The sequence below is a fragment of the Erinaceus europaeus genome, chromosome X (assembly GCF_950295315.1).
Source record: "Erinaceus europaeus chromosome X, mEriEur2.1, whole genome shotgun sequence".
NCBI lineage: Eukaryota > Metazoa > Chordata > Mammalia > Eulipotyphla > Erinaceidae > Erinaceus > Erinaceus europaeus.
This window is the reverse complement of record NC_080185.1, coordinates 84,163,141-84,189,513: the sequence shown is the minus strand read 5'-3', so window position 1 is coordinate 84,189,513 and position 26,373 is coordinate 84,163,141. Positions and strand designations below refer to the sequence as shown.

Below are 26,373 nucleotides of genomic sequence, written 5' to 3'. Positions count from 1 at the left end.
CAAGGGAGGGGATTGGATTTGGAGTTTTGGGGGTGGGAATTGTGTGGAAATGTATTCCTCTTATACTATAGTCTTGTCAGTATTTCCATTTTATTAATAAATGTTTTTAAAAAGTTAAAAAAGTTATAATTAGTAGACCCAAAGGTCTTGAGATTATTCAAAATGCATATCTGTAGCTCTGAATTGTGGTTCCTTCTCTGAATTGTTTATACATAGAATGACCTGGACATTTATTGGGGCATCAGAGAATTGCATCTGACTAATAATATTCAGATGAAGACTATTGTAATCAAGGTTTAACACATTACTGATGTATTCCACACCCTGGAAGTAATTTGTGCTTTGAGAATTGCTCCTTGATTGTGTTTACCTAAAAGCATCTTTGATCTTCCTGTTCCTTTTGATGTGGTGTGATTTACCAATAAATACTATGCCAGGAGTTCTGATCACTGCCACACCTGGCATTCTCCCATATCAAAGTATGTAGGTGCTATCCTGCTAGACTCTTCAGATTAACTATGTGGTGATGAAGTTATTTCCTCTCAACCCTGAGTTGTGTCAGATCTCAGAGTCTTAGTTTCTGCCTAAGATTCTCTATTACATATAAGCCATGTAGGCATATAAACTTCCCAGTGCCTATTTTATCCACCTATACTCCACCTCAGTGAATTTCTCTGTAATCTACCCAGTCATCTAAACCTAAAACAAACATGAGAGTAATTCTAGATATGTCTTTTTATATCATTCAACCTATTAGCAGTTCTTGTCCTCCAACCTAGCTAATACATAACTTTTAAGCTGCCCTCTAGTCTCTTTTCCTGGATGTTTACTATAGCTTAGTGACTGGTCCCCCTTCCCACAATCTTGTTACTTCTAATTGCTGGGATAGCCTGAGGGTGCTTCTTCCCGAGCAAGTGCTCTCTGGGTTGGAGAGAACTCGACTGGAGCCAACCTAGGCTGCTGTGTGGGAGAGGGATCAGGAACTCGTGCCAAGCTAGCATTGCAGGAGAGAGACCCTGGGACTCTCAGAGCCAGAAGGCAATTCCAAGTGTGTTTAATCAGAAGAGCAGCTGTATTTATACTCGCCAAGTAGGGTGGAAACAGGATGTGATGTAGAGAGGGTGGAGCAAAAAGAGAGTGGTGGAAAACAGGGTGTGACTAAGAGAGGGGGCGGAGCAAAAAGAAAGTGTGAACCAGTGGGGATTAAACCAATGCCCTGCAGGCAGGGCAGTTCTTAGGTAACAGTGGTCCATGTAAATAGACCGCAGCATTAAGCAGGGGGAAGCTGGCATACTGCCCAACATCTAATGTATTTCCTATAATGTAATATCATGCAGAAAGATAATTCTAACATGCAATCTGGCCATAGAATTCCTCTGTTTGAAACTCTTCACCATTTCCTCATGTCTTTTAGGACAAAATATAAACTATTTTAGTGGGTGAGTCAAGGGTTTTAATTATTGGAGCCCAAATTATTTTTCCATTCTCATCTTCCATTGTTCACATTTTCTTCTTTACCGTTTACTTTGCTTTAATCAAACTAAGCTACTTATATTTCCCTAGAGATGTCATATTTGGTATATGTTATGTGAACCATTGACAACTCACTTCTTCAGAAATCTGTTTCCTCTTTCCAGCACTGAAATGATTCCTACTATGAAGATTTACTGTAAAAAATATCAGTTAGAGTTTAGCCTGGCGCCTGATTATGTTCAGAATTCTGTACATATTTGTTTTATTCAATGTCATAGCATTGCAGTCTAGGATGGTTAAGGGATACTCTATATATGAAGTAGGTAGAGACACATATGGAAAGAAGCCTCTTTTTAACTTACACAAATAAGGAGAAAAAGGTATCTAAGGCTCCTTACCTTGATGTTTTCTGCAATGATGCCCGGGTCATTACAGATAGATTCAATAAAAAAGGCCTATAAGAGAAAGAGAAGAGATTTTGCTGGTATAAAACATAGGTTTAACCTATGGCTCTGAGTCACTGTAGAGGCATCTTTGGCAATATAATTTTAGGATTATGTATTTAAGATGGAAAATTTGCTTGAATACCAAAGGAGATCACCTGGGACCTCAACAAAGCAGGACTAGCATGACTTCAGGAACCCACCAAATCACCAGTGAGTGCAAATACGTGTGGCTCATAGACAGAGAGGAGCCTAGGGAAAGATTAAGTGGCTGGTAACAGTCTGGCAGTTTACCAGTTGAGGCACCACCTCCAGTCTGTTTTACCAACAAAAAGACAGCTGAAGGGAGGAGAGGAATCCTCTAAGACTCACTAAATGCAACTGTGAGTCTCCACTGCTACTGCCCTCAGAGGCTGGAGCAGCAGGGAGGAGGCCCTGTGCTGACATTGAGACACAGAACACTAACCAGGAAACACAGGAGAAGATCTACACCTTGGTGGCCTACTGGTGGGGCTGTGTGGTGGGAGCCATTCCATGTTGTTCTCCTGATGAAAACATAGTGAATAATTGCCTCAGAAACTACAGACTTGTTGAGAAACTCACAGGGCCCTGCAGTGCTTCCTCGCTTGGCAGAGAAGCTTCATTGAGCCTGGAGATTTGGATTTTTGGGGTGTGAGAGTCTATTTGCATAACCACTGCATTATCTCTCCCCCACCATGCTTTATCTCTTGGACAGGAGTGAGTGATTAAGCTAAGAAGCCTACTTATAGTTTAAAAGCCCTCATGCTCCCATAGCCTACAGGGAAGAAAAGAACAAAAGAGGATTTTAACAGCCTCTGTGCTGCAACTCAGGGAGTGCTCCAACTTAGGTAGTGAAATAATATTGAAACAACTGTTAATTCCCACAACTGTGAACTCTTTAAGTACCATACTTAGACACAAGTTAATCCAGACAAGAGTGATCAGTAATTTGAATAGTACTGAGAGAGGGACCTCATAACATACTATACAGAATGGTTAAACCAACAAGAAGAAATATTGGAGAAATGAACCAGGACAAGAGTCCAGCCGAAAGCCCCCTAAAGGTTGAAGCACAAAATAATGAGGTCAGCATCTGAACACTAGTTAAGGAAATAGTCACAGGAATGAGTAAATAGTTTTAAAGAATTGTCATCAGAAATGCAGAAACAACAAATGAGACTCTGGAAGAAAACACTAATTATCTCAAGGTTATTAGAGAGCTGAAAGCTGAAATAGCTGAGCAAAGAAGACAACTATCTGAACAAGATAAAACAGTATCAGAACAGGGTAACAAAACAGATGAATTAAGAGCCCAGAAGTAAGCCCCCACACCTACTGACATCTAATCTTTGACAAAGATGTCCAGACTATTAAATGGGGAAAGATGAGTCTCTTCAGCAATGGTGTTGGAAAAATGGGTTGAAACATGCAGAAGAGTGAAACTGAACCACTATATTTCACCAAATACAAAAGTAAATTCCAGGTGGATCAAGTACTTGGATGTTAGACTAGGAACTATCAGATACTTAGAAGAAAATATTGGCAGAACTCTTTTCAGAATAAATTTTAAAGACATCTTCAGTGAAACGAATCCAATTACAAAGAAGACTAAGGCAAGCATAAACCTATGGGATTACATAAAATTAAAAAGCTTCTGAACAGTCAAAGAAACCACTACCCAAACCCAGATTCCTCTCACAGAATGGGAGAATATCTTTACATGCCATACATCAGACAAGAGATTCATAACCAAATATATAAAGAGCTTGCCAAACTCAACAACAAGACAACAAATAACCCCATCCAAAAATGGGGAGAGGACATAGACTGAATACGCACTACAGAAGAGATCCAAAAGGCTGAGAAACACATGAAAAAATGCTCCAAGTCTTTGATTGTCAGAGAAATGCAATAAAGACAACAATGAGATACCATTTCACCCCTGTGAGAATGTCATAATCAAAAAATATAGCAGCAGCAAATGCCGAGGGGTTATGGAGTCAAAGGAGCCCTCCTGCACTGCTGGTGGGGATGTAAATTGGTCCGACCTCTGTGGAGAACTGTCTGGAGAACTCTCAGAAGGGTAGAAATGGAACTACCCTATGATCCCGCAATTCCTCTCCTGGGGATATATCCTAAGGAACCCATTACACCCATCCAAAAAGGTCTGTGTACGTATATGTTTTTAGCAGCACAATTTGTAATAGCCAAAACCTGGAAGCAACCCAGGTGTCCAACAACAGATGAGTGGATGAGTAAGTTGTGGTCTATATACACAATGGAATACTACTCAGCTATTAAAAATGGTGACTTCACTGTTTCCAGCTGATCTTGGATGGACCCTGAAAAATTCATGTTAAGTGAAATAAGTCAGAAACAGATGGATGAATATGGGATGATCTCACTCTCGGGCAGAAGTTGAAAAACAAGATCAGAAGAGAAAATACAAGTAGAACCAGAACTGAAGTTGGTGTAATGCACCAAAGTAAAAGACTGTGGGGTGAGTGAGGCAGGGAGAATACAGGTATAAAAAGGATGACAGAGGACCTAGTGGGTGTTGTATTGTTATATGGAAAACTGGGAACAGTTATGCACGTACAAACTATTGTATTTACTCTTGAATGTAAAAAGAAATAAATAAAAATTAAAAAATGAATAAAAATATAATAATAAAAATTAAAATTAAATTTTAAAAGGCAAATTTGCTCTAAATTGAACAACCACAAAATATTGTTTTGTGTTTTTAGGTCTTATATATGCTTTTTAAAAAATGTTTTAATCCACTCCTTCATCTTCACTCTCCCCTTGTAAGTCTATCAGTAAGTGCATTCTCACAATATGCTACCCTTCCTTGCTGCATTGTTCTACTTCTAACTGTGATCTGGAAAGGCATGCAACCAAATTAAAATGTTGCACTTATGCCAGTTGATTTGACAATTCTGAATCCCCTGGTTTGTTATTCAGTGGGATTTGTGCTAGATAAGTAGGTTCTAGAAAAAGGGTGTGTATCTAAATGTGCTTACCTTGTAACTGTGTTGTTTAGCAAACTGCAGAATCATTGACCGTCGTTCTCTGGTAGTGTTCGTTGCATCAAAAACCTGGAGGTAAATGATGATAGTGTGATAATCTTACTCTTTGACCAACACTCTATAGAACTTGAGCAGACTATTGATGGTCAATATAGATTTGAAATAAGTTATGTTAATTTTACACTTATTGAGTCTTCACTGTCTGCCCAGAAATGTACTGAAATAAGTACTGAACAAAGTATAGTAAGGCAAAAGAAGTGTGGCTTTTAAGATGTCACCTTGTAGGTGATACAACTGAAATACAAAGGAAGGATTTGTCTTAATCTAGATCACTGAAAGTTCTTGGAAAAGTAGAGCTAAAATAGATTCATGATTTGGGGGAGGTTTCTTCTTCCTTCCTTCCCAATTGTGTGGAACTCTTCAAGAACAAGAAACAACCCTCTGTCCTTTGTACTGTGCATATGAACATTTGTATGTTTGAGGATCTCTTTCTCTATCAGAATCCTCAAATTTTGTCCCAAGCCCATGAGATAAAAAAAAATGACTAGATGATTAGACATTTCTAGAACTACAGTTCTAATTTCAATGTCATCTGATGTACTCTTGGGAATGAAGTAGCAGCACATAAAGGCTATAAGTGTGGGTTCTGGATCTGCGTGACCTGGATTCCAGTTCTGACCCTTCCACATAATATTATGCCACATGTTCCTATAATACTATGACAATCATTTATCACCTGGTGTGCCATTCTGCTATGACTAGGATATAGTAATTATACTTATTTCATATACTTATTCAATTAATATATGCAAAGTATAATGCATTTAATGTAATAAGTACTGAACATGTGGTAGTTATTGTCCATTTCAATGGATATACAAGGAAAAGTAGAACTTTTTCTTTCTTACCGCAACGTGACCTTCCCCTTGACTGAGGAAATCATGGACATCCTTCAGTGCTGCCAAGGCACACTGTCTGAAAAACATGATGAAAGAAATAGAGCCAACCATTATTCCCAGCATGAACTCTTTTTTTTTCAGCAGTATCTTTCACACTATCTGATGTATGCCTAACTTTAAAGTGTTCATCTACCAAACATCTACGGAAGGTGCCATACGTTCTATGTACCATGTTAAACATTGAGTGGTAACACAATTGAAAGTGGCTCTGTGAGTTATGATACTAAGGCTTCCAGATTCTGAGTTAACAGAGCTCAAGATAATTTGATTCTTGAATGTAGTTATAGTTATAGTATACAGTTTGTGAAGAAGATAAATGGATAGAATGAAGAGACACTGAAGTCCTGGCGTATAATGGGGAAAGGGGTTCATAGGCATCTTTCATGAGGAGACAAGAGGTTGTGCCTATGTGTCAATGACTATACTTTAAACCATTAATCTCCCAATAACATTACAAAAAAGAGAGAGACAAGTTTCTGATCTGGAAGTTCTCAGAGTTGTGTGGAGGAGAGAGACTTTAAGTTTCAGTAGATGAGGTTAGGCAGACAATAGTAGACGCATCTCAAAGGCAATGCTGAGGAGACAACACCGGGCATGAGCTCTGCAAGAAGGCTGTTTTAAACCTGGGAAGTTTGGGGGAGGGCAGGAGTTCTGGGCCAGTGCTGGAGGAGGAGTGCAGGGGTGGGTCAGGGTGGTACCAAGGAAGGGCCCTATAACTAACCCATGGGCTGGCAAATAGAGGGAGGTCGAAAAGGACAAAGAAAACAGGGATTCAGCTTTGGTTTTGCTATTTTGCTCTGCACTCCCCCAGCCACAGGACCAACAACCCCCACACCTGCTACCTCTGGTAGCCCTCCTGTGGAGCTAATTTCTTCATCAAGATTCCTGGATCAGCATGAGGGTCATCCAAAGGAGAGGGGATATTTCCTCAAGCAAAGGTTTTTTTTTTTTTGGGGGGGGGAAGGTACTGAAGTTCTATCTGTGTGGCAGAATACCTGACCAATAAGGGCCTCGGTCTTGCCTTGGTTAGATTACCTGTCTTCCTTCCCTCTACCCCTTGAGTTTGTTTGATAGTTGCTTCTTGTAATTGTTTTGGTTTTACTTGGTTTAGGAAGGGGACGAGGCTGTGTGCAGCCAATCTGGAGTGGTTAAATCTGCAGAATGACTGTTAGGGTTATTTTTTTTATTCTATTCTATTCTATTCTATTCTATTCTATTCTATTCTATTCTATTCTATTCTATTCTATTCTATTCTATTCTATTATTATTATTATTATTTGCATTTGTCTCTTCTTCCTCCTCTCCAGGTTGACCAAAATTAGCTGTTGTTGCTTTTTCCATTGATAGGTGATTGGGTGTGCTACCCATTTTAAGAGGAACTTACTTCTTTCTATTTCTCTCTCTCTCTCCTTCACTTTTCTTTTTCTGTCCTCCTAGCTGACCTGAAAAAATCTTTTTCCTTTAGCTGCTTTTTAAATTTTATTTTCTCTTTTTCTTTATGTATTCACTAGCACTACTTTGTGAATTATCTAGTTGAAGTAGTCCAACTCAGAGTTTTCTCTCTCCCTCTCTCTCTCTCCCTGTGTCTCTCTTCTTTCCTTTCTCTTACCACTATCTCTAGAATTAATAGTTGACAGTTGAATTCATAACTGTCTATTCTTGATTTTTCTTTTTTTTTTCTTTTTCTTTTGTTTGTTTTTATTTTTGGAGTGGAAGTATTGCTTGGAAAACTGGTTTTGGTTGAACTGCATTAATCTTTGCTTCAGTTGCTATTAAAGTTTACCATCCCGCAGCTATCAAGAACAATGAACCCACCTTCTCTGACCCATCTTGGACAGAGCTAGAAGGAATTATGTTAAGTGAACTAAGTCAGAAAGATAAAGATGAGTATGGGATGATCCCACTCATCAACAGAAGCTGACTTAGAAGATCTGAAAGGGAAACTAAAAGCAGGACCTGATCAAATTGTAAGTAGGGCACCAAAGTAAAAACCCAGTGGTGAGGGGTAGACATGTAGCTTCCTGGGCCAGTGGGGGGTGGGAGTGGGCGGGAGGGATGGGTCACAGTCCTTTGGTGGTGGGAATGGTGTTTATGTACACTCCTAGCAAAATGTAGACATATAAATCAGTAGTTAATTAATATGAGAGGGGGAAAATCAATTGTATGTCTCAAAGTTTCTCACAAGACAAAATGAATCTTTTTAATATATAGGCTATGTATTTGATATGCGGACTCTCTCAAAAGCCTAGACCAAGTAGATTAGAAGCTTCCAATAGCACAGCTATATACAAGATACTGGGTACTGTACAGCAAACCATAACAAAGGGACTTTTCAAAGTTAACCCAATTAACAAATAATGTGATGATAACATTAACTATTGATTGTCTTTTTGAACCCTAAGACAGCAGGAACCTCACATCTTCACTATAGAGCCCCTACTTCCCCCAGTCCTGGAACCCTTGGATAGGGCCCACTTTCCCGTATGCATCTCCCAATCCAAACCAAATAATATTGCATCCGCCGATCACAACCTAACCAAAGCAACGATTGCCATCTCAACATGCTTCACCTCAGACTGTATCCAGAGACTTCACGTGTGGAATGACAACCCTTCAGCTTCATTACGCGGGTGAGACCTTTCCTTTAATAGTACACTCTAATTTCATTTCAGGTAGTTCACTTTCTAACAAAGTCCCATAACCTAGATATACACCAGTTTCTGTGAGAGAGAGCTTATGTGCACCTATATCCATAAACTACTGCAAAATATATACCTGAAAGCAGGATTACACTAGAGTTTGCAGTGAGTACCTCCCTAACACTTCCTCTCCACTATTCCAAGCTTGGGATCCATGATTGCTCAACAAATTGTTTGGCTTCATATGTTAACTCTCTTTTCAATCACCAGGTTCCAGATGCCACCAGGATTCTGGCTAGGCTTCCCTGGATTGAAGACCCCACCAATGTGTCCTGGAGCTCAGCTTCCACAGAGACACACCCTACTAGGGAAAGAGAGAGGCAGACTGGGGGTATGGACCGACCAGTCAACGCCCATGTTCAGCGGGGAAGCAATTACAGAAGCCAGACCTGCTACCTTCTGCAACCCTCAACGACCCTGGGTCCATGCTCCCAGAGGGATAGAGAATGGGAAAGCTACCATGGGAGGGGGTGGGTTATGGGGATTGGGTGGTGGGAATTGTGTGGAGTTGTACCCCTCCTACCTTATGCTTTTGTTCACTAATCCTTTCTTAAATAAAAAATTTAAAATAAATAAATAAATAAAGTTTCCCATCCCTAAACAACAGAAAGGTCATTAAGTTTCAAGAGTCCCAGAGAGTCCAAAATAGGACCAGTCCAGAACTGAAGACACCAAGAAACATCACAGTTACAATGAAAAGAAGTAAGGATAAAGAAAGGATCCCAAAGGCTGCAAGAGAAAAACAAAAAAAGTCACATACAGAGGAAAACCCATAAGATTATCAGCAGACTTCTCCACTCAAACTCTAAAAGCCAGAAGAGAATGGCAAGATGTCTATTGAACTCTCAATGAAAAAGGGTCTCAACCAAGGGTTGTATATCCTGTTATATTTTCATTCAGATTAAGTAGAGGGATAAAAACTTTCTCAGGAGGTTAAGTGGTGGTGCACCTGGTTGAGCACACGTTACAATGCACAAGGACCCAGATTCGAGACCCTGGTCCCCACCTGCAGGGGGAAAGCTTAACTAGTGGTGAAGCAGTACTACAAGTGTCTCTCTGTCTCTCACCCTCTCTATCACCTCCTTCCCTATCAATTTCTGGTTGTCTCTATCCAATAAATAAATAAAGATAATAAAAAATAATAACAAATTAAAAAAAAACTTTCTCAGGATCTTCCAGAGGTGAGGTTACAGAGTAGCCACAGCTGCATTTCTCTCCTCTCCTTTCCTCTCCTCCCCCCTCCTCTCCTCTCCTATCCTCTCTTCTCCCTGGTCAACTAGGAATGTCAAATGAGACTACCTGTGACAGCAACAAGACAGAACTAGAACTACTTTGGGAACCCACCAAATTATCAGTGCAGTGAGTGCAAACAAGTGTGGCTCATGGACAGAGAGGAGCCTAAGGTGGGATTCCTGGGGCTAAAGCCCAAGCTGTTGGTAACAGTCCAGCAGTTTACAGGTTGTGGCACCACCTCCAGTCTATTTTACCAACAAAAGTACTGCTTAAGTTAGGAAAAGACTCCCTTAAGCCTCCCCAAATGCAACTGTGAGTCTCCATTGCTACTGCCCCTCGGAGGCTGGAGCAGCAGCAGGAAGGCACCATGCTGACATTGAGGAGCAGAGAACGGAATGGAAAACCCAGGAGAAGATCTAGACCCTGGAGGGATAGAGGTGGGCCTGTATAGTGGGAGCCTTTCCTTTTGTTCTCCTCATGAATTGTGGAGACATGGTGAATAACTTCCACAGAACCCACATAGTATAAATGAGACTTGTTTGGAAACTTACAGGGCCAACTAGTACATTCAGCTTGCCTCTAGCTGCTGTAAGAGCAACTGACTTGAGCCTGGGGCTTTGGATCATCAGGGCGTGGGAAATTTTGTGCTTAACCACTGTACTATCTCTCTCCCAACCTGATTTATATCTTGCTCAGGAGTGAGTTACTAAGTGAAAAAAACTACTTATAGGTAAAAGCCCTCATCCTACCATAGCCTACAGGAAAGAAACAGACCAAAGGAGGCTTTAACAGCTACTGTACTTCAATTCATGGATTGAAATTACATTGAAACAATTGTTAATTTCCACAACTGTGAACTCTTTAAGTATCTTACTTAGACAAAACTCAATCTAGGCAAAAGTTACCAGTAGTTTGAAAATTTCTGATAGAGGGACCTAATAACACTATATACAATGGTTAAATCAAGAAGAAAAATTGGATAAGTGAACCAGGAATGTAGACAACTATGGAGGAAAGGGCTATTAGAATTAGGGAAACAACAGATGAGACCCTCAAGGAAAACATTATCTACCTTGAGGAAATTAGAGAACTGAAAGCTGAAATGGCTGAGCTAAAAGGACAATTAACAGAAAAAGCTAATACATTAACTGAACTGAAGAAAGAAGCTGAGGGAAGGGAAAGCAGACTAACAGAAGCAGAAAACAGAATTAGACAGAGGATGAGCTAGAGAAAACTAAGAAAGAGGTAAAAGAGCTCAAAAAGAGATTGAGAGACACTGAGCACCACAACAGAGGAATATGGGATGATCTCAAAAGAAGTAACATTTGTATAATTGGCCTACCAGAGGGAGAAAGAGAGGAAGGGTAAGTAAACATTCTAGAGGAAATTATAGAAGAAAACTTCCCAGACCTGAACAACAGAAAGGACATTAAGATTCAAGAGGACCTGAAGACCTGAATCAACCCAGACCTGAAGACACCAAGACACATCATTGTTAAAATGAAAAAGAAGTAAGGATAAAGAAAGGATTCTAAAGACTGCAAGAGAAAAACAAAAACCCATAAGACTATCAGCAGACTTCTCCATTCAAACTATAAAAGCCAGAATAGAAAGGCAAGCTATCTATCAAGCCCTCAATGAAAAAGGGTTTCAACCAATGATAATATATCCTGCTAGACTTTCATTCAAACTAGATGGAGGGATCAAAATCTTCTCAGACAAGCAACAGTTAAAGGAGGCAACCATCACCAAGCCTGTTCTGAAAGAGGTTCTAAAAGACCTCCTATTAAAAAGAAAAGCATCATAATACTTACCATGTGTCAGATTATATAAAAATTATTCAATAACGACATTACAACATTAAATTCATAATATCAATAAATGTCAGTGGCTTAAACTCACCCATTAAAAGGCACAGAGTGGGAGGATGGATCAGAAACACAACCCAACGATATGCTGCATGCAAGAGTCTCACCTGACCCAACAAGACAAACACAGGCTTAAAGTGAAAGGATGGAAAACTATCATACAGGCTCATGGAACACAAAAAAAGGCTGGAACAGCCATTCTTATCTCTCACACCGTAGACTTTAAATTAAATAAAGTAATAAAAGATAGGCAAAGCCATTACATAATGATTAGAGGATTAATCAACCAAGAAGATTTAACAGTTATTAAAATCTATGTACCCAATGAGGGACTATATAATATATCAAACACCTACAAGAAGAACTTCTTCTTCTAGCATTTGCCACCAGAAGAACTACAAAAATACATCACTAGTAATAAATAATAGTGGTAGACTACAACACTCCATTCTCACACTTAGATCAATGAAGCAGAGAATCAACGAAGAAACAAGAGAATTAAATGGAGAGATAAAAAAACTACACTTCCTGGACATTTTCAGAGTTCTTCATCCTAAAAAAAACTGTAATACACATTCTTTTCAAATACAAACAGCACATCTTCAAGGATAGACCACATGTTAGGCCACAAAGACAGCATTAACAAATTCAAGAGCATTGAAATCAACCCAAGTACCTTCTCAGAATACAGAGGAGTAAAGCTAATATTCAACAACAAACAGAAAACTACTAAAAGTCAAAGATTTTGGAAACTCAACAACATGCTGCTTAAGAACCACTGGGTCATAGAAGCACTCAAGCAAGAAATTCAGATGTTCTTGGAAACAAATGAAAATGAAGCCACAAGCTATCAAAATATTTGGAACACAGCTAAAGCAGTACTGAGAGGGAAACTCATAGCCATACAATCACACATTAGAGATGAGAAAAAGCTCAAATAAACAACCTTACTGCATGCCTTAAGGAATTAGAAGAAGAGGAACAAAGGAACCCTAAAGCAACCAGAAGGACAGACATCACTAAGATTAGAGCAGAAATAGCATAAAAAAATAAAAGAACCATACAAAAGATGAATGTAGCCAAATTTTGGTTCTTTGAAAAATTAAACAAGATTGACAAACCCCTAGCTAGACTCACTATAAAAAGGGAGAAGACCCAAATAAATATAATTGTAAATGATAGAGGAGATATCACAGAAATCCAGAAAATCATGCAAAACTTCCACGAAGAACTATTATACATCAAAAAGCTAGAAAATCTGGAAGAAATGGAAGAATTCCTAGAAACATATGCCCTTCCAAAACCGAAGCAAGAACTACATAACCTAAATACACCAATCACAGACAAAGAAATCTAAATAGTTATTAAGAGTCTTCCCAACAACAAAATTTCTGAAACCAGATAGCTTCAAAAACAAATTCTAAAAAACCTTCAGGAAACAATTAATATCTATACTTCTTTTTTTTCTTTTTATTTATTTATTTATTTTTATTTAAGAAATAATAAATTAACAAATCCATAGGGTAGGAGGGGGTACAACTCCACACAATTCTCACCACCCAATCTCCATATCCCATCCCCTCCCCTGATAGCTTTCCCATTCTCTATCCCTCTGGGAGCATGGACCCAGGGTTGTTGTGGGTTGCAGATGGTGGAAGGTCTGGCTTCTGTAATTGCTTCCCTGCTGAACATGGGAGTTGACTGGTCGGTCCATACTCCCAGTCTGCCTCTCTCTTTCCCTAGGAGGGTGAGGCTCTGGGGAAGCAGAGCTCCAGGACATATTGCTGGGGTCTTCAGTCCAGGGAAGCCTGGCCGGCATCCTGATGGCATCTGGAACCTGGTGACTGAAAAGAGAGTTAACATACGAAGCCAAACAAATTGTTGAGCAATCATGGACCCAAAGCTTGGAATAGTAGAGAGGAAACTCTAGTGTACTTCTGCTTTCAGGTATATATTTTGCAGTAGTTTATGGATACATGTGAACATATGTTCTCTCTCACAGAAACTGGTGTATATCTAGGTTTTGGGACTTTGTTAGAAAGTGAACCACCTGGGATGGAATTAGAGAATACTATGAAAGGAAAGGTCTCACCCGAGTAATGAAGCTGAAGGGTTGTCATTCCACACGTGAAGTCTTCTGGACACAGTCTGAGCTGGAGCATGTTGAGGTGGTAATTGTTGTGTTGGTTAGGTTGCGACTGGCAGATGCTATATTATCTGATATGAATTGGGAGAGGCATACGGGAAAGTGGGCCCTATCCAGAGGTTCCAGGACTGGGGAAATATAGGCTCTATAGTGGAGATGTGAGATTCCTGCTGTCTTAGGGTTCAAAAAGACAATGGATAGTTAATGTTATCATCATATTATTTGGTAATTGGGTTAACTTTGAAAAGTCCTTTTGTTAGGGTTTGCTGTACAGTACCCAGTATCTTGTATATAGCTGTGCTATTGGTTGCTTCTGATCTACTTGGTCTAGGCTTTTGAGAGAGTCCACATATCAAATACACAGCCTATATATTCAAAAGATTCAGTCTGTGTTTTAAAAACTTTGAGACATACAATTAATTTTCCCCCTCTAATATTAATTAACTAGTGATTTATATGATTACACTTTACTAGAAGTGTACATAAACACCATTCCCACCACCAAAAGACCGTGACCCATCCCTCCCTCCACTCCCACCCCTCACTGGCCCAGGAAGCTGCATGTCTACCCCTCACCACAGGGATTTTACTTTGGTGCCCTACTTACAATTTAGTCAGGTCCTGCTTTTGGTTTCCCTTTCAGATCTTCTTACTCAACTTCTGTTGATGAATGGGATCATCCCATACTCATCTTTATCTTTCTGACTTAGCATCTATGTTCATCAGAGATATTGGTCTGTAGTTTTCCTTTTTTGTTCTGTCCCTATCAGCTTTTGGTATCAGGGTGATGTTGGCTTCATAGAAGGTGGAAGGGAGTATTCCTGTTTCTTCAATCTTATGGAAAAGCTTAAGAAGTATGGGTACTGTTTCCTGAAAGTTTTGTAGAATTTGTTTGTGAAGCCATCTGGTCCCGGACTTTTGTTGTTGGGGAAAGTCTTAATAACGGTTTCAATTTCTTTGTCTGTGATTGGTGCATTTAGATTTTGTACTTCTTCTTGGTTCAGTTTTGGAAGGGCATAAGTTTCTAGGAATTGTTCCATTTCTTCCAGATTCTCTAGTTTGGTGGCGTATAGTTCTTAATAGAAGTGTTGCATGATTCTCTGGATTTCTGTGGTGTCAGTTGTGATATCTCCTCCATCGTTTACAATTCTATGAATTTGAGTCTTCTCTCTTTTTTGTTTGGTGAGTCTGGCTAGAGGCTTGTCAATTTTGTTTAATCTTTCAAAGAACCAATATTTGGCTTTATTGATCTTTTGTATGGTTCTCTTATTTTCGATGTTGTTTATTTCTGCTCTAATTTTAGTGATTTCTGTCCTTCTGGTTGCTTTAGGGTTCCTTTGTTCCTCTTCCTCTATGTCCTTGAGGAGTGCAGTAAGGTCGTTCATTTGAGCTTTTTCTTGTTGTTTAATATGTGATTGTATGGCTATAAGTTTCCCTCTCAATACTGCTTTCGCTGTGTCCCAAATATTTTGATAGATTGTGTCTTCATTTTCTTTTTTTTTCTTTTTTTCTTTTTTATTTATTTATTTATTTTCCTTTTTGTTGCCCTTGTTGTTTAACATTGTTGTGGTTATTAATGTCATTGTTGTTGGATAGGACAGAGAGAAATGGAGACAGGAGGGGAAGACAGAGAGGAGGAGAGAAAGACAGACACCTGCAGACCTGCTTCACCGCTTGTGAAGTGACTCCCCTGCAGGTGGGGAGCCGGGGGCTTGAACTGGGATCCTTACGCAGGTCCTGGCTATTTGCGCCACGTGCGCTTAACCTGCTGTGCCACCGCCAGACTCCCTGTGTCTTCATTTTCATTTGTTTCCAGGAACATTTGAATTTCCTGCTTGAGTGACTCTCTGACCCAGTGGTTCTTGAGGAGTATGTTGTTTAGTTTCCAAATTCTGTGAATTTTAATAATTTTCTGTTTGTTGTTAAATGTTAGTTTTACTCCACTATGGTCTGAGAAGATATTTGGGATGATTTCGATGGTCTTGAATTTATTGATGCTGTCTTTGTGGCCTAACATGTGGTCTATCCTTGAGTATGTGTATGTGGATTTGAAAAGAAGGTGTATTCCAGTTTTTTGGGGTGAAGAACTCTGAAAATGTCCAAGAGGTCTAGTCTGTCAATCTCTTCATTTAATTCTCTTTTATCTTTGTTGATTGTCTGCTTTGTTGATCTGTCTAAGTATGAGAGTGGGGTACTGAAGTCTCCCACTATTATTGTATTACTATTGATGTATTTTTGAAATTCTTTCAGTAGGTGCTTGATGTATTTAGATGGTCCCTCACTGGGTGCATAGATGTTAATAATTGTTAAGTCTTCCTGGATGATTGATCCTCTAATCATTATGTAATGTCCTTGCCTATCTTTTATTACTTTAATTAGTTTAAAATCTATTGTGTCTGAGATGAGAATGGTTGTTCCTGCCTTTATTTGTGGTTCATTAGCCTGTATGATAGTTTTCCATCCTTTCACTTTAAGTCTGTGTTTATCTTGTTGTGACAGATGGGATTCTTGCAAGCAACATATGGTTGGGTTATGTTTTCTGATCCATCCCCCCACTCTGTACCTTTTGATGGGTGAGTTTAAGCCATTGACATTTATTGATATTATGGATTTAATGTATTGTAGTGCCATTGTTCAAAAAAATTTTGTTTGCTCTGATATATTGCATGTATTATAGTGATGTTCTTGTTTATAAGAGGTATTTTAGAACCTCTTTCAGAGATGATTTGGTGATAGTTGCTTCCTTTAACTGTTGTTTGTCTAAGAAGGTTTGATCCCTCCATCTAGTTTGAATGAAAGCCTAGCAGGATAGATTATTCTTAGTTGAAACCATTTTTCATTCAGGGCTCCATAGATATCCTGCCATTCTCTTCTGGCTTTTAGAGTTTGAGTGGAGAAGTCTGCAGATAATCTTATGGGTTTTCCCTTGTATGTGACTTTTTGTTTCTCTCTTGCAGCCTTTAGGATCCTTTCTTTAGCCTTACTTCTTTTCATTGTGACTATGATGTGTCTTGGTGTCTTCAGGTCTGGGTTGATTCTGTTTGGAACTCTCTGGGCCTCTTGAATCTTGATGTCCTTTCTGTTATTCAGGTCTGGGAAGTTTTCTTCTATTATTTCCTCTAGAATGTTTCCTTCCCCTTCCTCTCTTTCTTCCTCTGGCAGGCCAATTATACAAATGTTACTTCTTTTGAGATCATCCCATATGTCCCTGTTGTGGTGCTCAGTGTCTCTCAATCTCTTTTTGAGCTCTTTCACCTCTTTCTTAGTTTTCTCTAACTCATCCTCTGTCTGTCTAATTCTGTTTTCTGCTTCTGTTAGTCTGCTTTCCCTTGCCTCAGCTTCTTTCTTCAGTTCAGCTATTTCAGCTTTCAGTTCTCTAATTGCCTCAAGATAATCCGTATTTTCCTTGGGGGTCTCAAATCTTGTTTCCCTAATACTGCCATTCCTTTCCTCCAATGTTGTTTTCATTTCTATGATTAATAAGTTTATTATTGCTTTCATACTTTTGTTTTCTATGGTTACTTCTGGCTGATTTGTAGTTTCTTCTGGGCTCTTGTCTTCTTTCATTGGAGTAGCAGTTTTATTTGTTTTTGATCTACCCAGTTTTTGATTTATGTGTTTCTTATTTTTATGCTCTGTTGTTCCTCAGTTGTTGTGTCTTAAGTACAAGCAACACTGTACTAAATACCTTTATGACAAATGCAATCACCGACCTCAGGAATTACAATAGCAACTGAAGCAAGTATTGAAGCAGTTTAATCACTACCAGTTAGCCAAACAATGTCTCCAGTCCGTGAAAAAATAGCAACCAAGTCCAAGTGAAGAAGAAAGAGAAAGGAAAGAAGAGATAGCAAGAATAGACAGTCATGCAAATCTACTATCCACTGTATATTCTAGGGGTAGCAAGCGGAGAAAGGGAAGTAGAGCAGAGATACACACATAGAGAGTCCACTCTGAGTCAGATTTCTTCCCCCAAATAATTCACAAATTCAGGAAGACAAAGAAGAAGGAAGAAATGTATGACAAGATTTAAAAACAGAGAGAAACGAGAGAGAAAAGAGAAATGATAAGCTGTAGTTAAAGGCAGTGAAAGGAAAGAGCAGTTAAAGGAAAATTTTTCAGTTGATTACTTTATTTATTTATTTATTTATTTTAATTAGCTAGGAGGAGGAAGAAGGGGAGAGTCTGTAGAGGAGGTAAGAGTAACGAGACAAGTTCCTCTCGCAATAGATAAGATGCCCACTACCCTAGCAATGAAAGATACCCTAAGAGTTAATTCTGGCCAACCTAAAGGAGGGGGGGAAAGAGATATGCCTTTATATTAAAAATAAAATAGAGCAGGGTAAAAAACCCTGTCTTAGATTGCCTCAAGCCTCCTGAACAGAGGCTGCTGATTGTTAAGAAAGAAAAAAAAACCCTCAGGACTAGACAAGAATAGCAGGAATAGACAGTTATGCAAATCTACTATCCACTGTATATTCTAGGGGTAGCTACAGGAGAAAGGGAATTTGAGCAGAGATACACACAGAGAGAGTCCACTCTGAGTCAGATTTCTTCCCCAAAATAATTCCCAAATATGTATCAGTGAATTCAGAAAGCTGAAGGAGGAAGGAAGAAAGGATGACAAGAATGAGAAAAAGAAGAAAAAAAGAGAGAGAGAGAAAAAAAGAAAAAGATAAGAAAAAGAACAGTAATAAAGAGCAGTGAAAGGAAAGAGTTTTTTATTTATTTATTTTTTATTATTTAATTAGCTATGCGGGGGGGAGGGAGAGAATGGGTAGGGTGGTAGGAAAAGTGAGACAAGTTATTTTAGCAGTGAATAAGACACTCGGTTCCCTAGCAATGGAAAATACACTAAGAGTTAATTCTGGTCAACCTGAAGGAGAGAGGGAAAGGGGTACGTGTTTATCTTGTATTAATAGTAAAATAGAACAGAGTAAAAAACCCTGTCCTGTCTTCAGCTTGGATGGCTCTAGATTGCCTTAGGCTCCCTGAGCAGAGGCAGCTGGTTGGCTACTTAGGAAGAAAAAAGGCCAAAGGTTTCAGAAGGGAATAGACTTAGAATGAATGGCACTCCCTGGTGGGACAGGAATCTTGGTAAAGAAAGAAGCTCAGCAGGGGCGCCTGCTAGGAGCAGATCTCTGGTCCCCAGGGACTGGTTATGGGGGGGGGCAGGGGGTGCGCTTCAGGAATAATAATTTAAAAGAAAAAATTTTTCCCTTTATTTTTACTCTATTTTTTTTTACCCAAATTAAGTTATAGTCACCTCCTTGGTGTCACCGCTAGGACCCCTTATTGACTGGCCTACTAAAGGCAGAAAATCCTACCGTTTCCAGTCGATGTGGTCGGAGCTCAAGCCACTAGCAGCTTCTCAGTCCGCCATCTTCTGGGGGAGGCCCAATACCTATACTTCTAAAGCTCTTCCACAAGATCGAAAAAACAGAAACACTCCCTTCCGCCTTCTATGAAGGCAACATCACCTGATACCAAAAGCAGATAGGGACACAACAAGAAAGGAAAACTGCAGACCAATATCTCTGATGAACATAGATGCCAAAATATTAAACAAGATCTTGGTCAACCGAAAACAGTAGTATAACAAAAAGATTGTTCATCATGACCAAGTGGGATTTATTCCAGGAATGAAAGGCTGGTTCAACATACATAAGTCATTCAGTGTCATTCATCACATCAATAAAATCAAGACCAAAAACCACATGATTACTTCAATAGATGCAGAGAAAGCCTTTGAAATAATCCAACACTCATTCATGCTCAAAACACTGCAAAAATGGGAATAGATGGGAAATTCCTCAAGATAGTGGAGTCCGTATATAGCAAACCTACAGCCAACATCATACTCAAAGGACAGAAGTTGAAAGCATTCCCCCTCATATCAGGGACTAGACAAGTTTGTCTATTATCACCATTACTCTTCAACTTAGTATTGGAAGTTCTTGCCACAGCAATCAGGCAAGAGAAAGAAATCAAAGGCATAGAGATTGGAGGGGAAGAAGTCAAGCTCTCACTCTTTGTAGATGATATGATAGTATACATAGAAGAACCTAAAGAATGCAGCAGAAGGCTACTGGAAATCATTAGACAATATGTCAAAGTGTCAGCTCACAAAATTAATGTACAAAAATAAGTGGCATTTCTTTATGAAACATACACTACGTCTGAAGAGGAGGATATCCAGAAATCATTCCCATTCACCATCGTGGCAAAATAAATAAAATATCTGGGAATAAACCTGACCAAAAAAGTGAAACACTTGTATAATGAAAATTATAAGTTGCTATTGAAGAAAAAGGAAAATGATAAAAAGAAATGGAAAGATCTCCCATTATCATGGATTGGAAGAATTAATATCATAGAAATGAATATTCTACCTAGAGCCATATACAAATTCAATGCAATACCTATCAAAGTCCCACCTAGTTTCTTAAGAGAATAAAACAAAAATTACAATCATATATCTGGAACCAGAAAACACCTAGACTCGCTAACATTATCTTTAGGAAAAGAAATAGAAATGGAGGCATCACACTGCCAGATGTCAAACTACTTTATAATGCCATCATAAGCAAAACAGCCTAGTACTGAAACAAAAATAGGTACATAGACCAGTGGAACAGAACTGAAAGCCCCTAACTAAACCCCCACACCTATGGACATCTAAATTTAGATAAAGGGGCCCAAAATATTAACTGGAGGAAGGCAGTTCTCTTCAATAAATGTGTTGGGAAAACTGTATTGAAACATGCAGAAGAATGAACTGAACCACTTTATCTCACCAGAAACAAAAGTCCAAATGGATCAAGGGACTGGATGTTAGACCAGAAACTATTAAGTACTTAGAGGAAAACATTGGTGGAACACTTTCCCACCTAAACCTCAAGGACTTCTTTGACAACACAAACCCAATTGCAAGGAAGACTAAAACAACAACAAATCACTGGGACTACATCAAATTGAAAAGATTCTGCACAGCCAAAGAAACCATCACCCACCCAAACAAAATGACTCCTCACAGAATGGGAGATCTTCACATGCCATACATCAGACAAGAGAATAATAATCAAAATATATAAAGAGCTTACCATAGTTAGCAACAACAAAGCAACTGACTTCATCCAAAAATGGGCAGAGGATATGAACAGAATATCACTACAGAAGAGATCTAAAAGGCTAACATATGAAAAATTGCTCCAAGTCACTGATTGTCAGAGAAATGCAAATAAAGACAACATTGAGTGGTCTGGGAGGTGGCACAGTGGATAAGGTGTTGGATTCCCAAGCATGAGATCCTGAGTTCAATCCCTGGCAGCACATGTACCAGAGTGATGTCTGGTTCTTCTTCTCTCTCTCCTTCGATCTTCATGAATAAAGAAATAAAATCTTTAAATAAAAAGGACAGCATTGAGATACTACTTTACCCCTGTGAGTATATCATACATCAAAAAATGACAACAGCAACAAATGCTAGAGAGGTTGTGGGGACAAAGGAACCCTCCTACACTGCTGGTTGAAATGTAAATTGGTCCAACCTCTATGATGAGCAGTCTGAAGAACCCTGACAAGACTAGAAATAGATCACCCATATGACCCAGTAATTTTTCTCCTAGGTACATATCCTAAGGAGTGATATAGTGATAACACCCAACCATAAACATATGTGTGCATCTATGTTCATAGCAGCATAATTCGTAATGACTAAAACCTTGAAGCAAGCCAGGTGCCTAACATCAGATGAATGGCTGAGAAAGCTGTGATATATTTACACAATGAAATAATACACAGCTATTAAGAATAATGAACCCACCTTCTCTGACCCATCTTAGATAGAGCTAGAAGGAGTTAAGTGAGCTAAGTCAGAAAGACAAAGACGAGTATGGGATGATCCTACTCATAAAGAGAAGTTGAGAAAGAAGAACGGAAAGTGAAACTCAAAGCAGAATTTAAATGGGTTTGGAGTACGATACCAAAGTAAAAATCTCTGGGTAGAGGGAGAAGGTAGATGGTCAGCTTCACTGGGATGGGGAATGGGGGAGGGACACAGATCTTTGGTGGTGGGAATGGTGTTAATATATACTCCTAAATCTCATAAATCACTATTTAATTAATATGATAGAGGAAAAATTGACCCAATGTTTCAAACATTTTGATGCATAGATCATAGCTCTGAATATATGTCCTTTCAATCTAAGCACTTAAAACTTCAAAGTAGTAATCAGATTGAATTTTAACAGTGGGCTCAAATTGGTTATACATTTCTAATGATTTGTTCTTTGAAATATTAAATCTCCTAAAAACTTAAACCAGGGAGAACAGAAGTAACTGGTGGTTTCACTTTATAACATACAGCTATATGTACATAGCATAAAAAGACATAAATTATGGTGAGATTTTGTATTATACAGCAAATCCTAACAATGGGATTTTTAAAGTTAACCCATTTGCCAAATAATGTGGTTATAGCAATAACTATCTATTGCCTTCTTAAACCCTTAGACAGCAAAAACCTTCTCTTTCCTCTATAAAGCCCACAGCTCTCCCAGGTCTGGAACCTCTAGGGTGCAGCTCACTTTCCTGCATGCTTCTCTCAATTCATACCAACTGATACTGCATCTGCTGATCCCAACCTAAGCAGGGCAACCAGTACCACTTCAGCATATTTAACTTCAGACTGTGTCTAGAGATGTCAGGGTGGTATGCCAACCCTTCAGCTTCATTAGTCTGGTGAGACCTTTCTTAGCTCACAGGACTCCTTAATTCCATTTCAAAACCTCCATTAATAAAACCTCAAAACCTAGATATAGACTTAGGCCCATGAGATAGGGCTTATGTACACATGTATCCACAAGTTGGGGAAAATACATAAGCTAAAGCAAAAGTGCACAATAGTTTGCAGAGAGTCCATAATGAAGCAAACAAGTAGAAAGACCTAAAATATACCTTAAAGTACCTAATGAAACAGTGTCTAGACCAGACCTACATACCCTCCTTACCTATCTCCTATTACACATCCTTCAGTCACTCCAAAGCTAACCTTGTCAGACAAAGTAAGGACTACAAAAGCTGAATAAGGGCAAGAGTCTGGCATACATTAATTATGACTCTTCAGTCACTACCAGGCCACCCTATCACCTGGGGCCCTAGTCAGGGATCCCAGGGATTCCCACGCAGACATGATGGGCCTAGACCTCAAACAGATCCCTCTTGCCACTATCACTGGTAATCTCCATCAGGAACAACATAATGGATCCCTTTGTGGGTCCCTATAGGACCTTTCCCTTAATGTGGATCAACAATAGTAAGGAATGTTCCACTCTCCAAAGGGAGGTTGGACAACATACTCAACCTACTACCTGAGGAGGATTGCTCCTGAAATTAGTGCAGCCTGGAATTTTCCTAGCCGTGAGCACAGAATGCGAACTCAGACCTACAGGGATGCAGAGGTTACATAGGCTCCTGTGTTGAATATGGGCCCCAGATCAAATCAGTGGGGTTTACAGTTAACAATATTTATATACTTTTCCTGTATTTGGGAGCTACTCTCTTCCCTGATCCAGCTTTCTAGCCCTTTTAACAACTGTGACACCATCTACCAAGACAATATCTTGGGTCTCCCTGCATATTAGACATCAGGCTAAGGCAAAAACTAGTAAAATCCAGACCCCTTGTAATATACACAAGATAGACTTATTAGTTTTTCCAAAATGGTAACCCCAAATCTTTATCTGCAATATTATTGACATTAGGTTCATTATTCAAGAATTTGTTCTGCTTTATATCTCTTTTTTTTTCCTCTATGCTAAATCTTAACTCTTTTTTCAGCCACTAGGTTCCAGTTGCTACCATAATGCCAACCTGACTTCCCTGGGCAGACAACCCCACCAGTATGTCCTGAAGCCTCACCTCTCCAGATCCCTGTACCATTAGGGAAAGATAGAGATGGGCTGGGAATATGGCTTGACCTGCCAATGCCCATTTCCAGTGGGGAAGCAATTATAGAAGCCAGACCTTCCACCTTCTGCACCCCATAGTGATCCTGGATCCATACTCCCAGAGGGATAAAGAATAAGAAAGCTTATAAGGGAGGGAGTATGGAGTTCTGGTGGTGGGAATTGTGTAGAAATGTACCCCTCTTATCTATAATCTTGTCAATATTTCCATTTTATAAATAAAAATTATATAAATAAGAAATAAATAAAAATTACAAAAAAGACTATGCTGAGAAGTTTATACTTTTGACATTAAGGAGACAGTTAAAAATTCTCAAGCAGGGAAAAATATATACCTGAAAGCAGAAGTACATAATAGTCTGCAGTGAGTACCCCCCCACCAACACTTCATCTGCACTATTCCAGTCAATAGGTCCATGACTGTTCAACAATTTGTTTGGCTTTGTATATTAACTCTCTTTTCAGTCACCAGGTTCCAAATGCCAGCAGGATGCCAACCAGACTTCCTTGGATTGAAGACTCCACCAATGTGTCCTGGAGCTCAGCTTCCCCAGAGACTCACCCTAGTAGGGAAAGAGAGAGGCAGACTGGGAGTATGTATCGACCAGTCAATGCCCATGTTCAGCGGGGAAGCAATTACAGAAGCCAGACCTCCCACCTTCTGCAACCCACAACGACCCTGGGTCCATACTCCCAGAGGGAGAGAGAATGGGAAAGCTATCAGGGGAGGGGATGGAATATGGAGATCGGCTGGTGGGAATTGTGTGGAGTTGTACCCCTACTATCCTACAGTTTTGTTAATGTCTCCTTTCTTAAAAAAATAAAATTAAAAAAAATTCTCAAGCAGATGGTTATCAAAACCAGCTTTTCTGTAGGTGGCAGAAGGGCTGTTATAATCATTGTATAAGAGCCTAGAAGGCCACTTATCTAAGTAATTTGCTCTCTGCACTGCATGCTTCCCTCACATGAATAGGTCTTCCTCAGTCAGTGCACATAGGTCTCTAAAATTTTAGGTTCTTCCTCCACCAAGGAAGATACATGTTGATGGAAGGTATGGTATAATGACACTTATCATGAGATAAGAAAATGTTCATATGTGGCAATAGCCTGGAATATCATCATTTCCCCCTCAATAAAGTGATTTATTTTTTTAAAAAAAGATACTAGTTACTTACTTCCTAATATGTAAAGCCTCCATGTTGTCTGGGAGAAAAAATTCGTAGTTTTTGTAATTCACTGCCTCTCGTCGATACTGGCCTAAATTAAATACTGAAAACAAGGAATTCTGGTGAGGTCAGGATAATACCAGTGACAAAAAAGTACTTACTTTGAGTGATATGAGAAGCAAAATATAAAATTTTTAGCTATAAGGGTCAGATGGTGGCATACAAGGTTAAGTGTTCACATTACAGTATAGAAGGACCTAGGTTCAAGCCCCTCATCCCACCTGCAGGGGGAAAGCTCCATGAGTGGTGAAGCAGGTCTGTCTCTGTCTCTCTCCCTCTCTATCTACACCTCCCATCTCAATTTCTTTCTGTCTCTATCCAATAATAAATATTTTTTCACCAGAGCACTGTTCAGCAATGGCTTATGGTGGTATGGGGACTGAACATCAGCCATGAGTGTCTCTTTTCATAACTATTATGCTATCTCTCCCTCTCAATAAATAAAATTTATAAAATATTTAGCTATATAGAATGCTTATAAAGCTTGAATCAAGGAAAAGAAGAAGTACCATTCACCTTTTACAAATGATAAAATAAAAGTATACAGGGAGAATATAACTTTCATGGTTAATAAGTAGGGAACTGTGAATCAAACCCAGGCCTTTTTGGCTTAGATGATGGTATTTTTTTCCTGTTATTCAATTTTATTATAAACTCCCAACCTTTTTTTACTTTATTGGGTGATAACTCTAAATATTAATGCCCTCCATCATTGGACATGTAAAAAAGCTTAATTACATAGAGTAAATCAATGATATAGGTTTAGGTAGTGAGTAAGCTGACAACTGAATTTCACTAGGCCTTCTGAATCTTAGCCCAAACTTATTACATCATTCTGTATCATGTGAGATAATATAAATTTATTTCACTATAAAAGGTCTAATTTCTATTTTTTAACAATAAAAAATAGTCAAAAGAGGAGAAAGTAATAATGAACAAAAAACATAATACATTATTACACACATTCACTTAATAAATACAATCTCTTATCTATTCTGTAAGACAGGACTTGAGTTCTAAGAAATTAACCAGATTGGCATGATGAAGTCTCCAAGTAGCTCAGAACTAAGCAGCAAAGACAGAGAGTAAACCAATAAACAGAGAATTCTCAGTTTGTTAACTGTCCTGACAAGGGCACACAGATGATTAAAGGAGAAGGAAAGACTACTTTTCACTTGAGGTGATAGGGGTGGTTTTGTGTAATAATTAATCATTTAGAAGGACAGATCCTTTATAGGCATGGTAAACAAAGAGAATTCAGGTAGAAGGATTACTTTAACAAAGGTATGGCATTGGCAGAATGCAGAA

General features: G+C 39.0%; 1 protein-coding gene across 7 annotated transcripts in view; it reads right to left on the bottom strand.

Annotated features, from left to right (window-relative positions):
- Positions 1-26,373, bottom strand: part of PFKFB1 (6-phosphofructo-2-kinase/fructose-2,6-biphosphatase 1) — a 93,495-nt gene that overhangs the window by 36,085 nt on the left and 31,037 nt on the right. For 6 of the 7 annotated variants that reach the window (XM_016194164.2, XM_060183369.1, XM_016194165.2 and 3 more), the window contains 4 exons: positions 25,015-25,108; positions 5,875-5,941; positions 4,961-5,035; positions 1,872-1,928 (listed from right to left, as the gene is read on the bottom strand). In XM_016194164.2, the coding sequence (XP_016049650.1) occupies positions 1,872-1,928; positions 4,961-5,035; positions 5,875-5,941; positions 25,015-25,108 (293 nt within the window). The remainder of the gene's footprint in view (positions 1-1,871; positions 1,929-4,960; positions 5,036-5,874; positions 5,942-25,014; positions 25,109-26,373) is intronic. The other variant, XM_060183371.1, reaches the window with a different exon arrangement.